The sequence below is a fragment of the Taeniopygia guttata genome, chromosome 3, assembly GCF_048771995.1.
Source record: "Taeniopygia guttata chromosome 3, bTaeGut7.mat, whole genome shotgun sequence".
Classification (NCBI taxonomy): Eukaryota; Metazoa; Chordata; class Aves; order Passeriformes; family Estrildidae; genus Taeniopygia; species Taeniopygia guttata.
In genome coordinates, this window is record NC_133027.1 from 74,698,272 (window position 1) to 74,712,846 (window position 14,575).

General features: G+C 47.2%; 1 protein-coding gene across 2 annotated transcripts in view; it reads left to right on the top strand.

Annotated features, from left to right (window-relative positions):
- The window catches only part of FRMD1 (FERM domain containing 1), a 41,441-nt gene extending 37,596 nt beyond the window's left edge, over positions 1–3,845 (top strand). For both annotated transcript variants that reach the window (XM_030268362.4, XM_030268363.4), the window contains one exon: positions 624–3,845. In XM_030268362.4, the coding sequence (XP_030124222.3) occupies positions 624–911 (288 nt within the window). In that variant the 3' untranslated portion in view covers positions 912–3,845. The remainder of the gene's footprint in view (positions 1–623) is intronic.
- Positions 3,846–14,575: the final 10,730 nt, after the last annotated feature.

Genomic DNA, 14,575 nt, shown 5'->3' on the forward strand with positions numbered 1-14,575 from the left:
TATTAAAGAGGCCGAGCAAGTAAAAAATAAAATTGTTAAAGCTGGAAATATCTTCAATTGGTCAATAATTCCTTCACAGAGGCTTGTGTAGCAAGATGGTGCCTCTAGGAATTCCTTCTGATTTGTTGCTGCCCTTTATGGAAGAGTGTTATGTAGATGAAACTGTTTGTGGCAATTACTGGACACTGTAACCCATTAGTTTGCATGGTTGCCTTCCGAACCTGCCTTTCAGCTCATTAGACTTAATGTGTTCGGGCACTTGGCGTAGTTTTTTGTTAAGTGCACTTTGTCCATTTGAGGACAACTGCTTGGATCTGCCAAGAAGTGTGAGGTCATTCAGGTGTCAGTATATGTCAAGTGTTTCATCCATTGTACTGAACACTTGAGGACACAGGGCAGACAGATCAGGATCCAGCTCAACACGACATGGCAGCTTAATGCACTTGTAATTTCTGAATTGTTCACAGCTCCTTCTTTAAGCCAACACCTTTCAGAAGGCTGGTGGGGCTCTTTTGAAAGAAGGGAAAGACAATCTTGAGAAACTTTTAGCATGCACAGGCAGTATCCTTAGGCTGTGTCTGAGCTCATTGTTTTTATTAGTGTGTGTCTTGCTGAACTGGCAGGTCAGATCGCCTAAAAGCCGGAGCTGCATGGACCAGCACAGCCAGAGTTTGGATGACATCCGCTTGTACAAGCGCCGGCACCCGTCGCTAAGTGCCACACTGTCTTCAGACACGTCCCACAGCTACACCTTCGGCTGCAGCCTGGAGGATAAGCTGTCTGTCTACGGCTGCGTGTATTCCACAGCGGACTGCAAAACCAAGTCTGCCCTTTACGGGAAACGATCCATGAACTGCCTCTCCTTGGATCTTCTGGGAGAGGACCGGCTCCCAGAGGAGTTTGTGGTGTAATGAGATTGGAGCTCTTCCAGACTAGGAAATAGCTCATCATGGCAATATATACCTCATTAACACATGTGATGTCACTCTCGTTCTTGCAGGAGACGGTGAGCAGCTTTGTCATTCAGCTCTGTATCAGTAAGTGGCATCACTTCTGCAGACCTGGCTACAGGACAAATCAACTGGAGTGTAGCACTTAACATTGGCATTGGTAGTGTCTGTCTGAGCAGAAAATGGAAGTGGCCTGCACCCTTGGCAGGGACACAACCAACATAAAAACCAAAAATCAGCGGACCAAAACTGACACTGAGCTAGTAAAGCAAACTTTGTCTAAATGGATTAATCAGAAATTTAAAGTCTATGTCATGTTCCTGCCTTTCTCTTGTGGTCCATGTCTCTTAATTTTAGTGTACAGATAGTTTGTCTTCAGTTTGTGCTGCTGCAACATTGCCAACAGCTGTCAGGCCAGGATATACTCTTAGCACATTAGGAGGGCTGTGTATGGAAGTGTCTGACCTGCTTCAGTTGTAATGAACACAGGTTGCTTATTGGCTGCACTGGGAGCAAGACCTGCTCTGCCAGGAGTTGTTTCTTCTTTTGTTGTTGTTATTTTGTTGTAAGCATCCAGCCAAATACAATGTGTGGTCTTTTTTTTTTCTTTATTGCAACAAATGGAACTGTCAGCTGTCTACTACTGCTGTGATGCAGATTGGCATTATATCCTTGGGGAGATAGGGAGGAGATAAAGAAATGACTTGGTTGCTTCTGAGAGTACAGAGGGCAAGAGCATTAATTGGCAGGCTTTTGAAGAAAGGAGTGTGACTGGAGAGTTTGTCCAGGCATGATCACCCCTTAACTTTGATTTGTACTTTAATGCTGTCCTTTTCTTTGTTTTTAATAAATCTGTTCCTTAGATTTTTTTTCCCCCTCTGTTTAGGAGGCAGGTAAGGACTGGAAAAAGTCACTTTGCAAGGACAGACAGAGTTGACTGTGTCCTACTTAGTCATGGATAGATCATGCAAATGTGTGTGTGTGGTGCTGCAGGACTGATGATGGTGCAAGTGTAGGGTGTGTGTGTGCCAGACCAAGGGTACTTGTTTTGGTGATCTTGAGAGTGGTGGATCTGGCTGTGCTGGCTCTCACTAGGAAAATAATCATAATTGTACTGTTTGATTCAAGCATTTGGTGTGGAAAACATTCTGCTGCCTTGTTACATGCAAATAAATATGTGTTTGGTTTCCTCCCCTCATCAATTCCCAGCATTGGAAGCTTGTACTTGAAAGGCCCAGCTTTATGCCCAGCTTTTGACAGCCATCTAGGTGTGTTCTGGCAAACTCTAGAAGCAGGGGAGTACTATGCTGCTGGTTGGGGAAGTGTGTATTCTGCAGATCATCAAAAGCTGAAGATGGCCTAATTCAGGAAAGGAAGGAAGTCAGACTATGACAAGGAAGGTTTGAGCTGCTGCTTTGATGGTGGGCTTGCAAGCACAGTAGTTGTCTGGTAAATTGCATTCCCATAAGTCATTAAAGTAGCAAATCCTTGAAGTCCATCATCTTGCTACTTCTGTGTGAATGGGATGTAGAGACCATGCAGGTGCATCTGCATTTACTGAAGTGGCTCTGCTGATCTACATCCAACAAGATGAATCCAGCACCAAACGCAAGCTGCATGCACTGTAGCCACGACTTAATTGACTGTGCCCTCTTTGATCACACTGTTCTTTCTTGTTGTAATGAACAATTAGGAACTGTGTGTTCACTGTAGCCTCTTTTCCTTTGTTCCAAACAAAGCCAAAATGCCTTTGCAAAGAGTACTTGAGGTATATTTACTGCATCCAAAATAAATTCTTCTAAATGGATCTAAATGGGTAAATGAAATCTGGTTAGCTGCTCTTGAACAGTCCAATCCTCCCACTGTCAGTCACTCCCTGTTACCTGGGTCCTGTTTGGCCGTAAGCCACGGGAGATGGGCATGGCCAGGATCCAGGAGGCCAGTGGCTGTACAACAGGGAGCAGCCTTGCAGCAGTACCTGTCTGTGAAAAATGTGAGGGGGAGGTCTGGAGTGGGGATCCCACTAACCTGTTGCTCTCCCACCCACACAGATGTACAGTTACTTGTGGTTCTGGGAATGGTTGTTAACAGGAAAAAAAGGTCAAAATTCAGTGGGTATAGTTGTTTGGAAAATGGTCATAAAATGTGTGTGCACCATGTGCACACTTCTCTCAAAGACAATCACATCCATATCTGCTTCAGCCTAACCACATCACAGAAGTGTTTATTGCCACCAGGCACCTCACTGTTCTGTTTTTGCAGTTGCATCCAAAGGATTTGGTGAAGCACTGTAATCCTGCTGCCACTGGTTACAAAATGCACCAATGCCCAAAAACAGTGTAACTGACTCTTGCATGAACTTCTACTGCCTTGTACATTCCTGAGGAGTTCTTGTATTTATTCACGGCTGGTAGGGAAGGCAAACTCTACAGTTCTGACCGTCTTCTCTCTGTGGTCTGTGCAGCTCCCTCCTGTACTGTAAGTGACAAATGCATATGAAGGGGAGACCAGACACTTTGTGTATAGACTGAGAATAAATCAATATCTTATGAGCACTGTGAATATCTATTATGCAACTTTTGTATTCATATTAAAAAAAAACAAAACAACCAAACCCACCTGTTTCTGCTAGTAATACATTTATTTTTTGCTTCGATTTAGGAGGTCTCTTATTTTTGGGCTTGATAGTTTGGTAGACATTAGTGTGTAAGCATTTATCAGCTGATATTAGAAACTAGCTGCCAATGTTTGTACATATTTGTAAAATACTCGTGTTATAATCACTCTATTTTAATGGTAAAAGTTTTTCCTTTCCATGAAAGGATTTTCTTGTTTAAAATAAAATATAAATAATTATATATACACTGCAATAAAGTATGGATAGAAAAAAGGTAATTGTGTAGCCATTTTTGTGTCTAAGGAGGATTGTGTCTTCCATTTGAAATGGGTTGTAGAAATGAATTTGCTGCCAGACTAATCCATATGAGCTCAGCTTGTGATGACAAAGCCAGAGGCACTGCAGTCACTGGAACAGCTCCTGTTCCTCCTTGCTATTCTCAGTAGCATGATGCCAAAGGGTATGTCAGGTATATAACGCAGCTGAGCAGGCTGGAGTCAGCAGGACACTCAAGGGGGCTGAATCTGACTGAAGAGACAAGTTAGGCTGCTCCTGGTGGTTAGTCAAGTAAACCAAGCCTGTGAACTCCCACGGAGGTAGAGAGATCCTGTCAGCATCCTTCCGGGGGCTGCATCCAAGGACAGCTGCCAGCCCATGGGATGCAAAGTGCTGCTGAAGAGCACTCCACCAAGGTCACCTAACCTGCTGGCCTGGAGTCTGGCATGGATAAAGGAAAGTTTTCTTTTCTTGTGTCATAAATCTTTGAAGGACTGCTGCAGGACTATCTGGATCTCTTTTTGAAGAAGCTTGCTCGCTGGGAGCCTCTTACAATTTTTTTTTCCCTCTGGAAAAAATTCACTTTTTATGTATTTTGGTATTGTATGTAGTGTTACCTCTGTTCTTAAGATTTCCTTTCTTGTGCTTCATATTTTTGTCCAATACATGCTATGTTTCCAGTATACAAATATTCAAGGACTTTAGAAACTCATCCAGCTTTGGCTTGGGGATGCTGGGAGAGGGTGATTTGATTACACATGGAGCTTTGTATGGAGGTAAAAATAAATAACAGAGCAACGTTAAGTCACCCAAATTTGAAGGACTTGGTCACTTCTCTTTGTTTCTTTGCTTGGCAAGTAACAGCACTTTCTTGCCCTCTAGAGTGGTCTGCTGCTGACCAACACGTATAGAATGAGTCTGTCTCAGAAGATGGGGCTGCTCGTGGTACCAGCAAATCCTGTATGGTTCAGTCAAGTGCTGCTGTGTGGGATGGAAACAACGTGGTTACTACACTGGGTCTGTTTGAGGCGTGCCAGCTGTGGGAGCTGCATGGAGGTAAGGCCTGAAGGTGTGTGTAAAGCTGATGGGTAAAACAACCCAGGTGTTCTGGGTGAGGTGTGAGCTGTTCTTCAATGGATTTCTTGGCAGCAAATTCTGAGACACTGTAGGCTTATACCATATTTTAAGAGTATGAACATTTTTGAGCAAGAACTGGTGCTAAAGCCTCTCACTGGAAAGCTGTAACTCTTTGTCCCGCAGCAAGGTTCTTCTCTCTGGGTCGGGTGGCTCCTGGTTACTTTGTCCAGCTTCTGGTGGCAGCTCTGCTCCCTCATCCCTACCCTCGTCCGCTCTGCCTCTACCTCGGAGCCCCTGCTTTGATGCCTCCCCCTTCTTGGAGTGTCCTCCCGGGCCCGTGGTGCCCAAGGCCTGGCTCCTGCCTTCGTGTCTCTTCTGGACGCCCAGCAGCTGTGGCGTGGGGAGGAGGAACGGGCCCATCGTGTCCCCGGCGGCTCTGGCGGCCCGCGGCGGCAGCGGCGCCCGTGAGGCACCGAGGGCAGCGCGGCAGGGCCGGGCCGGGACGCGCGGGGGCGCCCGAGGAGCGCGGCGGCCGCACGGCCGGGCCGGGCCGGGCTCCGGGCAGGGCCGGGCCGGGCTCCGGGCAGCGCCGGGCAAGCGGGGCCGGCTCACCTCGGGCGGCCTCTGTCAGCGTTCTGCCGGGTTCGGGCTGACCGTCTCTTCTGGGGCGATCGGTGCTTGAGTAAGCAGAGCCCAAAGCCAGCGGTGGCCGTCGGGTCCAACTGAATGCCGCGCAAAAAGCGTCATGGAGTGTCCTGGCCTCGGGGATCCAGCTCCTGCAAGGAGGGATGTGTACCCAAACTGCGCCGATGCCCTTTAGCCTCTGGTCACCCTTGGCACGGGGTAATTTAACCGTGAAACGCTGCTACGAGTTCAGAACCTTCCCTCCCTCTGACAAGTTGGTTTAAGAAAGGAAACGGGTTTAATGGGATGAGAAGTGCCAGAGGAGCAGGCAGCTGCACCGGAGATGCTGTAGCTGGGACAGCGTGGAGCTGTGTGCGTGCTGAGCCAGCTCTGTGCCTTCGTGTCACGCACGGGCCATGGTGGGGGACAGGACGGGTGTGAGGGAGCCCCAAGCACTACTCAGTGAAGCAGCTTTTCTCTCCGACTTGGAGCGAGCTTCTTTTCTGCCGTGTCAGAGCAGCACCACTGGGTATTTCCCTTAGGTACACCCAGGAAATCAGATGTACTGAATGTTTAATTCCATACTGATTTTTTAATGCCATCTGAGTGCCATTGCAATCACTTGCCCACCATCCAACTCTAGCTCCATGGCCCCTTTGGGTAGCTGAATATTAGGCTTGGGCTGCTGTCGGTTCACAGTCGGGCCCTTCTGCCCTTGCCTTCAGCTCATTTGGAGCAGGGGCAGCTGGCACGGTGGCTGAGGCCACAGCTTGGCGAGACAGTGCACAGGTACCTCTTGCACAGCACCCTGCTGGCATGGCATGCTCTGGTTAGCCTGACTGGTGCAGGGCTTCAGCAGGAGTGGAGCACAGGAATGGCTAAGTCTGGTGTCAGCAAGAATGCCTTTGGTCAGTGGGGATGGGCTGGAGGAAGCAAGGAGATGATGGAGAATGTACAGAAAGGGTCTTGTTTCACTTCTCTCATCCAAACAGCATTTTATAAAGTAAACCCAGCTTAAAGTAGTACCTGTCCTTTGCTGGCATTGAGGCTCATTTTTTGAGGGCACACTGGAGCCTATGGCCATGCTGTATTTTCATGCTGCCTGTCAGCCACGTACTGGCTGTATCTGTCCTTCTGAACCCTGAGTTTGTCTCTGCAAGCAGGAGATTGTAGTTGCTAGAATAAGATCCAGATAGCAAGACTTGCATAGAAGTCTGTTGTTCTACTGCAGAGATGTAATGATGAAAAATCATATTTATCCTTTCTGGCAGACTGCAAGGGCAGCTGAGTATGGGTTATTCAAGAGCATAGCTGTGGTATTTTAAAATTCTGCTTTGTTTTTACTCCTGGAAATATAAACATCACATTTTTATTTTAAATCTCATAAATACATTTATACCAATCTTTGTTTTTTCTTTTTCCAATCAATGCCATTCTCATATGCAATGAGATGATTGGATATGGTATATGCTGCTTTCCAATCTGCAGTCTCAAGCCACCACGTGGAAATTACCACTTTAGTAACAGCAGAGCATTCAGCGTAGGAAAAATCATTTTGTGTTAGCCCCAGAAAGCATTCAGCCCCTTTGCTACAACCAGATGACAAAAAGCTCGGCTGAGCTGTCTGACAATCATTGCAATGGAGACCAATTCCCACATCCATGTTCTCCACCCTTGTGAAAAAGAAAGCTTTGACTATGGGTCTCTGTCAAATCAAGGACTCTCAGACTGGAAGAGTTGCATCAAGGCAGCCCCTCCCTGCTTTTCTGCTCAGTGCAGGCTTTGGGGTTACCCTCCCCTCTGCACCCTCTCAAACTCAAGTGCCTTCAAAAGACCTCTGGCTATTGGAATGGAAATTCCTGAGCAAAATCTTACACTGCAGGAAGCCAGGTACTTTTCTCTCCTCCATGTGTAACTTCTGGGGATGAGAGGGAGGAGGTTTTTGTCATGTTCTGAGATGCCCACTGCTGGAAATAAGGACTAAGATGCAGTTTATCATTGCTCCTGACAGTGGTATTGAAATCTTCCCTGTCTGGGACTCCTTACATCTAGGGTTAAATGTCTCTCTGGGTGTATGGGAGAGGCATGGGAAGCCAGCCTGGATTTTACCTGTATTGTCCCCTGAAGTGGATCCTTAAACCCTCTGTGTTTGCAGGACCAGTGACACCAGCAGTGTCCCACTCCTCTCCTCTGGTGCACATAGTGCACCACTACCGCTGTCAGGGAGGGTTTTCTGCCCATGTGGTCTTTCTGTGGCTAATGCAAACTTTCTGCCTATGGTCTTTCTAGTCAGACGTGAAGAGAGGGCTCCCATAATTCCTATGTTAAAGTGCTCTTGGATTATGTGATGCATTTTTGAGGGCTCCTGTTCTTGGGATGGTCAGCAAGGACATGCCAGTCACCAGAGTGGGTGCATTAAGGCCGGTGAGGCAGCTGGGGGCAGGGGACAGTGTTAGTACTTCCAACTTTGTCCCCACATGTGTGCAGGTGTTGCAGTGCTCTAGGTTTTCTTTGGAAACCCAGGTCCCTGAATCATGCTTCTGCATAAGCCTTACAGCTTGTAAGCAGGAAAACAAGGAATACTTCGCAGCATACCTGGCTGAAGGGAAAATTTGGCAATAGGAGTGCTTAAGGGCCCATGCCAGAAGGGCAATAGAGAGCCCTGAGTACAGGTATGTTTTGGAACATCTAGATCCAAGCCCACACTTACACAGTGCCTTGAGACTGGGAGTGTGGACAGCTCCCCTGGAGTGGCTGTGCCCCCAGCCTGTCCCAGCCCAGCCTGGCTGGCAGCACTGGCATTCAGCTATAGCCACATCCTGCAGCAGGGTTTGCTGTGGGAGCAGCTGGGTATGACTTTGCTTAACATGTGCTCTGCAAATAATAGAGAGGGTACAAACCATTGCTTTCCAATCTGCTTCAGCACAAACCCATTTGAGCTCCAAAATTTTCAGCATTAGTACTGAAAAACATAGGGCAGCTTAGGCAAACTTAGGGAGAGCTCCACAGCCATAATGCCAACTTTAACCTGTTTTCAGGATAAACACAGGCAGATAGGAGCTCTCACAGACTTCTTTTTCCCAAGGACACAGCTGAGCTTTGGGACAACCCAGTATCTTTAAGGTTAACAAACTTTAAAGACTCCTCAAAGCTGCCGCTTCAGACTGTTACTGCCACCATTCTGGCCTTGCTTCATCAAGGCAGTCCTTAGCTCAGAGCTGCCTCTCTAACTCCAAGCAGGTGCCCACAACGCTCCATGTACAATTTCTTTCCATTTCAGGATGAAATGGTTAAAACAGAGATCCCCACAAGGCATGGTGACAGCAGGGACAGTGAGGTGGTGACATCCCAGGCGTGGAGGAGCATGGAGTGGTTTCTGGTGTCTAAGCCACTCTCTTGCACCTGACAGCAGGGACCACAGTTTTCCTCCTGGCTCAGGTGTTTAATTTGCTGCAGCTTAGTAGCAGGTCCAGGAGGAAGGTGCTCCAGAGGAAGGCAATCAAGGCACAGGAGATCAGCTGTCTTTCTGATGCAAAGAGAGAGAGAGAGGGGCTCAGCAGAAGCTCTGTGAGAAGTGACCAGAAAGCTCCAGTGTTGTGGTCCTGTATATGAGCTGCCCAGGAGAGAAGTAAGGAGAGACTTGCTGGAGTAATGGGGTAGGGCTTGTTTGCTTCCTTGTCTTTTCCAAATGTTGTTCACTCTAAGAGCCATATTAGTTGCTGAGGTGTGTGCTGCAAACTGTTTCTACCTTCCTCCTATCTGGTGTTTCCTAATGGTGAAACTGCTGACTATTCCCTGGGATGTGCTGGTATAAGGAATAACTTGCAAAGACTACAGGCAGCAATAGCATGGGTGAGGGCAGCAGTAACTTAGCAGGACCTTGATAGGTCTTCTGTGCTCTCTGCATCATTAGGCCAGGGCTTATTTTACTCCTGATTGCCCTTATTTTATCACATCTGTGGCTCTTGTGTTGCCTGGAGCTTGGGATTCTCATGGATAAACAGCTCTGCAGTCCTGGTCTTTTGAGCTGCAGAGGACCTTGGCCTCAAACATGTCAATTGTCCAACAGTGTCCTCTCTCAGGGCACATGTGCTGTGATTGCTGAGTCCAAACTGGGAGCAGCCCTGTCTGGATGTGGGCCACAAATGCCTGGCAGCGTGAGCTGGGTGAAGGGGACAGCAGGATGTAGCAGTGGGACACCTGCAGGGACTGGCCTGGTGGCAGTGCCACTTCCTGGGTGCAGGTGGGAGACACTGGGGCCCTTCTTTAGGGGCCTCTCAGACCTGCTCTGTCAAAAGCAGGTGCCTAAGATGAGACTCTGGCCAGGATTTGGTAAAATCTCAGCAATGAGAATGGGATCTCAGCTGTGTGGTGCTAAGTGCCAATGAAATCTGATCTGCCAAGGTTGTTTTCAGGACTTCAGTGAGTCAACATTTGTGTGAGTCAGTGTCACAGCATCTCCACTATCTCTGTCTGCCCATTACTTTATCAAAGCTCCCTCGGGACTCTGTGGTCTTTTCCATTTTTCCATTTCACTCATTTTGGGAAGTAGATGGTGTCCAAAAGTCCTTGGCCTTCTTTTGAGGCTGGATACTTTTGCTTTCTTGTGTCTGTGATGAGGTTGCCTTGCCTTCAAGCTCCCCATCACCACACCACCCTGTAATTGTGACACTGTGTGTGGCCCAGAGCACACCTGGCTGCAGGACTCCTGTTTGCTGCCCATGCCTGGCCTTGTAGTGTGTAACCTTCCCTGGCTCTGCCAGAGTATTTGGGGATGTTGGGATCCTCTGTGCTTGGCTGGTCTCTCCAAAACAATGTCCTGGGTGAAGGCAGTTGTTCCTGCCTTGTGCAGCACCAGACTTGCCTGCAAACTGGCAGAGGTGTCCTCAGTGGCACCGGCCCTTCCCTGGCTTGGCAGGGATGTTCTGCAGCGGGACCACCTCACCATGCCATGGAAGTGCAGGGCTCACTTCAGGAAAGACACAGCATGAGTACTCACCTCCAATAAGAGGAAGTGGACGGAAAAATATGAGTGGAGAGAGCAGCTGCTCTGTTGGTCTGAATATGGCCTGAGGTAATACCTGTAGCTACTTCTAAGCTCATACAAGGCCCACAACCAGAGTGGGTGAAGTCCTGGTGATGAGAGGATCAGGAGCAGTACCTGTGTGCTCAGCTTCCCCACGTGTTCCACTTCCCTGCTATGGAACTTGACCAGGGAAGATTTCTTTTCCAGGACTCTTCCGGGGACTGTGCAGGTAGCTTACTTATTGTCCTCTGCTCCCTGTCCCCATGCAACTTCACGTTTTAACATTTTTATTATTCACCAATTCTTCTGCCCTTTGTCTGTATGGCACAGGAGCTGAGCTCATTACATGCAGCTAGGACTGCAAAGGTTGTGACATTTGGGTGTGTCTGGGTTTATGGGGCAAAGCTCCTAAAAGGGTTTAACATAGACCTACTTGTGCTAGAAAACTGTAGGCCTATTGCTTGCATCCGATGTCCTTAAAGTGGCTGTTGTGAATTTCTTACAGCCAGGCGGTTCCCAAATCAATTTGTCCATCAGTAGTCCTCTCTCCTTGTTCATGTGGGCAGACAAAAGAGTTGATACTGCTGAAAGTGTAGGTACAGCTTACAGCTTCTTGTATTCAGGCATCACAGTCACATCTTGCCCCTCGCTGTTGCAAGTGTTATGTCAAATCTAACAGGTAAAACAGATTCTGGTAAGGAAGCAGAATCAGCCTTTCTTCTGGATGGAGACTGGGCACATCTCTCCATAACGCAGCATCAGTGGCGGCTCTCCAGAGGTACAATGCCCTTTATGGCCCCTTGTCTTCACTGGTGACAGCCCAGGCAGAGGCTATTGCATTGCCTGGCACCTTCCCAGCAGCTGGGTTATTGTCCCTGTGGGCTGAGCCCTGTGCCATTTCCGTGAGGTGTCTCTGTTTAGATACTGCAGTATTTAAATGCCTCTTGTAAACTTTGTTCTGTCTCTGTTGGGAAGTGCTTCCCACAAGAAAGACACTGTGAAATAACTTGTCAGATCTGACTGTCTAAGCTTGGTTGCATTAGGAGACGCTGACCATTGGCATGGTAAATACCTGCTAACAATTTTCCATGGATTCAGCCTTGGCAGCAGAGCCCATCCGAGCAGCATGGGTTCCTCATCTACCTCCTGTCTAGGTAGCACATGGATGAGTGCGTGCATCCACCCACACTGAGCCACCTGCCTTGGGGAGGGTGTGGGACATGGGTCAGGAGAAAAGAACTGCAGACACATGGATCTCAAATACAAACAAAACTTATCAGAGCATGTGTAATGCACATTGTGACAGGAACATTGGTGCTGCTTGGCCAAAAGGCTGGAATTATTTGAGGCCCAGGACTAAAGCGTAAAGAAGCAGTGCTCACTCGTGTATCAGTTGCCCTGCAAAATGCTCCCATTTCTGAATTGAGTTGCATGTTTTTCCTGAAGCTTGTATAATTTAAAAGAACAGCTAAGAGAATGTAGTGGGCAAAGTCTCTGGGTATGTGTGCATGCTCAGAAGGAGGTGGAGGAGGCTCATGCTACAAAAAAACCCCAGACATCTGAAGTGAGGAGCTATCATCTTCTGTCTCTTGGAACTTCAAAGCTTCTGGTGTGGCTTCCAAAGCTTTTTATAGTAGCGGGGTGGGGCTTTTTTGTTGGTGGTTCCTTTGGTTTATTTGTTTTGTCTTGTTTTATGTAGAAGAGGGACACAAGCAATTACTAAAGTCCAGAGGACAATGAAAAGGAAAAGCACTCTTGGTGCTGCTTTTAAGTGAACCGCTGGGCACTGACTCATGCCAGGCAGGATAGCAATTTCATGTAACAGAGTAAGAGGGGATACTTGCAAAACGTGTTGGAGGAGATACTTGCAAAAATGAAGCCAGGGGAGCTGGGAGAAGAAGGGGGTGATAATTTGACTTAACTGAGGTTCCCCAGGGAAATGAGCAGAGATGCAACTTTAGGCCTGAAAATCTGTGGATAGGATATGCTAATCTCATGAGATACATGCATGAATTCAAGAAGGCTCAAATTTAATCTTAGATTTTTAAAAAATAAACAAAACAAAAAGGGGAAGATGCATTGCAAGATAAAACTTAGTTTGATAAAAGTGGGTGTACAAGAGGGCAAAAATAGTTGTAGGCAATGTTTCGTCTCTCGTGTCCTTCAATTAGATCCCCCTTGTGTCCTCCATTATATGATATGTGGCATTTTGATCTGGCTGGGCCTATGGTTAATGTCCTTTTTTAAATGCCAAGTTGGCTTTGTGAAAGGCTGAGGTACCTTTGGCATCCCTGCACTCTGGGCCTGTTTGCTCCTCCATGATCAGATGCTGCTGCTTCTCCTGGCTGGAAGGGACTTGCAAGCCCATCAGCTTGCGACTGTTTCTTTTTAGCAAAAGCCAAAAGCCTTTTCCAGTAACCACTTCATTCTCCCTGTTCCTCACATTTTGCAAGGGTTTGGAATAGTGCTTCATAAAATGGAATCAGCAATTTAATAAGAAATTTTTGTGAACCTTCCAATGCTGATTATGGTTTTTCTAGCCTGGCTAAAAGCAGGCTCTCTTTGTGGTGTGCCTACTGCCAAATTATGAAGCCACACATGGAAATTAAATATATAATTTTCAAACGTCAGCATAGGTCAAGGTTTTGTTTAAGAGTGGGCAAAAGGCACTGTCTGGTTTGATTACTGGTTTGTTTTAACCCTGTGATGATATGCAGCTCTCTTAAGTAATGGTGGATCACAGTGCTTTCTTTGGGCTCCGCTGATAAGAGTGTTCCTAGGTGAGGAGGAAGATTAAGGGCTTGTCTGGAGGGGGTGCTGTGAACTGCAGTGTGGGTTTACCATCAAAGCTAGAAAAATTGTAAACTGCCCTGCACAAAGGTATATCTTGCAGGTGCCAAGTAAAACATCTTCAGAGAGAACTGTGGAGACCTGCTTCTTTGCCATGTGATCTGCTCTACCTCACTTCATGCAACCTTGCCCTGTTCAGAAAGCTGAAAACTGCAAGGGAACTGAGGACATATTTGCAAAGGGTGAAAGGCACGTGAACCAGCACTGCAGATCTGGGCAGGCATGGTAGGGTTCAAGGCTGAAAAACATAAGTAAAAACCCTCCAAAGCAGTTGTATGTTCTTCAAGATGAAGTCCTTGAGCAATCAATTTCCCTGGCTGTGGCAAACTGAGTGTTGATGCTCTAAACTCTTTGCCTGGACTCCCTTGATTGACTAGGAAGGCGGAGTTATTGCTGAAACTCGATCTATCCTGTTGATCCCTTTCCTTTGGCTGCAAGGTCAACCACCAACCTCAGCTGATAAATTCAGTCTGTAATGATAAATCCACAAATATGGGCACCAAACTGTAATTTTGGGCCAAATTTTGGACTTGTACTTTAAAGGTCATTATGTGATTCTCAGTAAGTCTAGATTTCTGCTAACTTAGTGTAGGTTTATGTGTACACTTATCTGTGCAAGCATAGTAAGCAGGAACCTTAGACAAGCACTTGCTGCTATTAGGCCTTGGGGATTGGTGTGTCAGAGTCTCATTTTCCTCACCCCATCTCCAGATCCACTAAATGACCTTCAAGTTAGAGCAAATCGCATACTGGGAGAAACAAGAGCTCAAAGATTTGTCTTTGAACTGGATCCAAAGTTTCTGCTTTCTGGGAGGATGCTTGGTCTATGGGTTAGGAGTGTGGAAGCTGCTTCCACCTTTAAATAAGGTACTCTGGGGTACATCTGCATAACTGTGGGACCCTGGGCCTCCCAGGCAGGTGCTGTGCTGGTCGGGCTTCACACCGTTGGCTCCTTGGCCAACAGGACACTAAACCAGGATGCTGAGTACCAAAAGCATTCATGAGAGCAAATTCTCTTGTGTTTGCTGTGGTTTCTGCAGGGGGCAGGCTCTTGGAGGAAGAGTTGGAGGTTTCTGGATACAGTTGCTGAAATTATTTGGTCAGCTCCTCTCCACAGGGAGCTGCATAAATTCAAGAGGAGCTCATGAAGGGCAA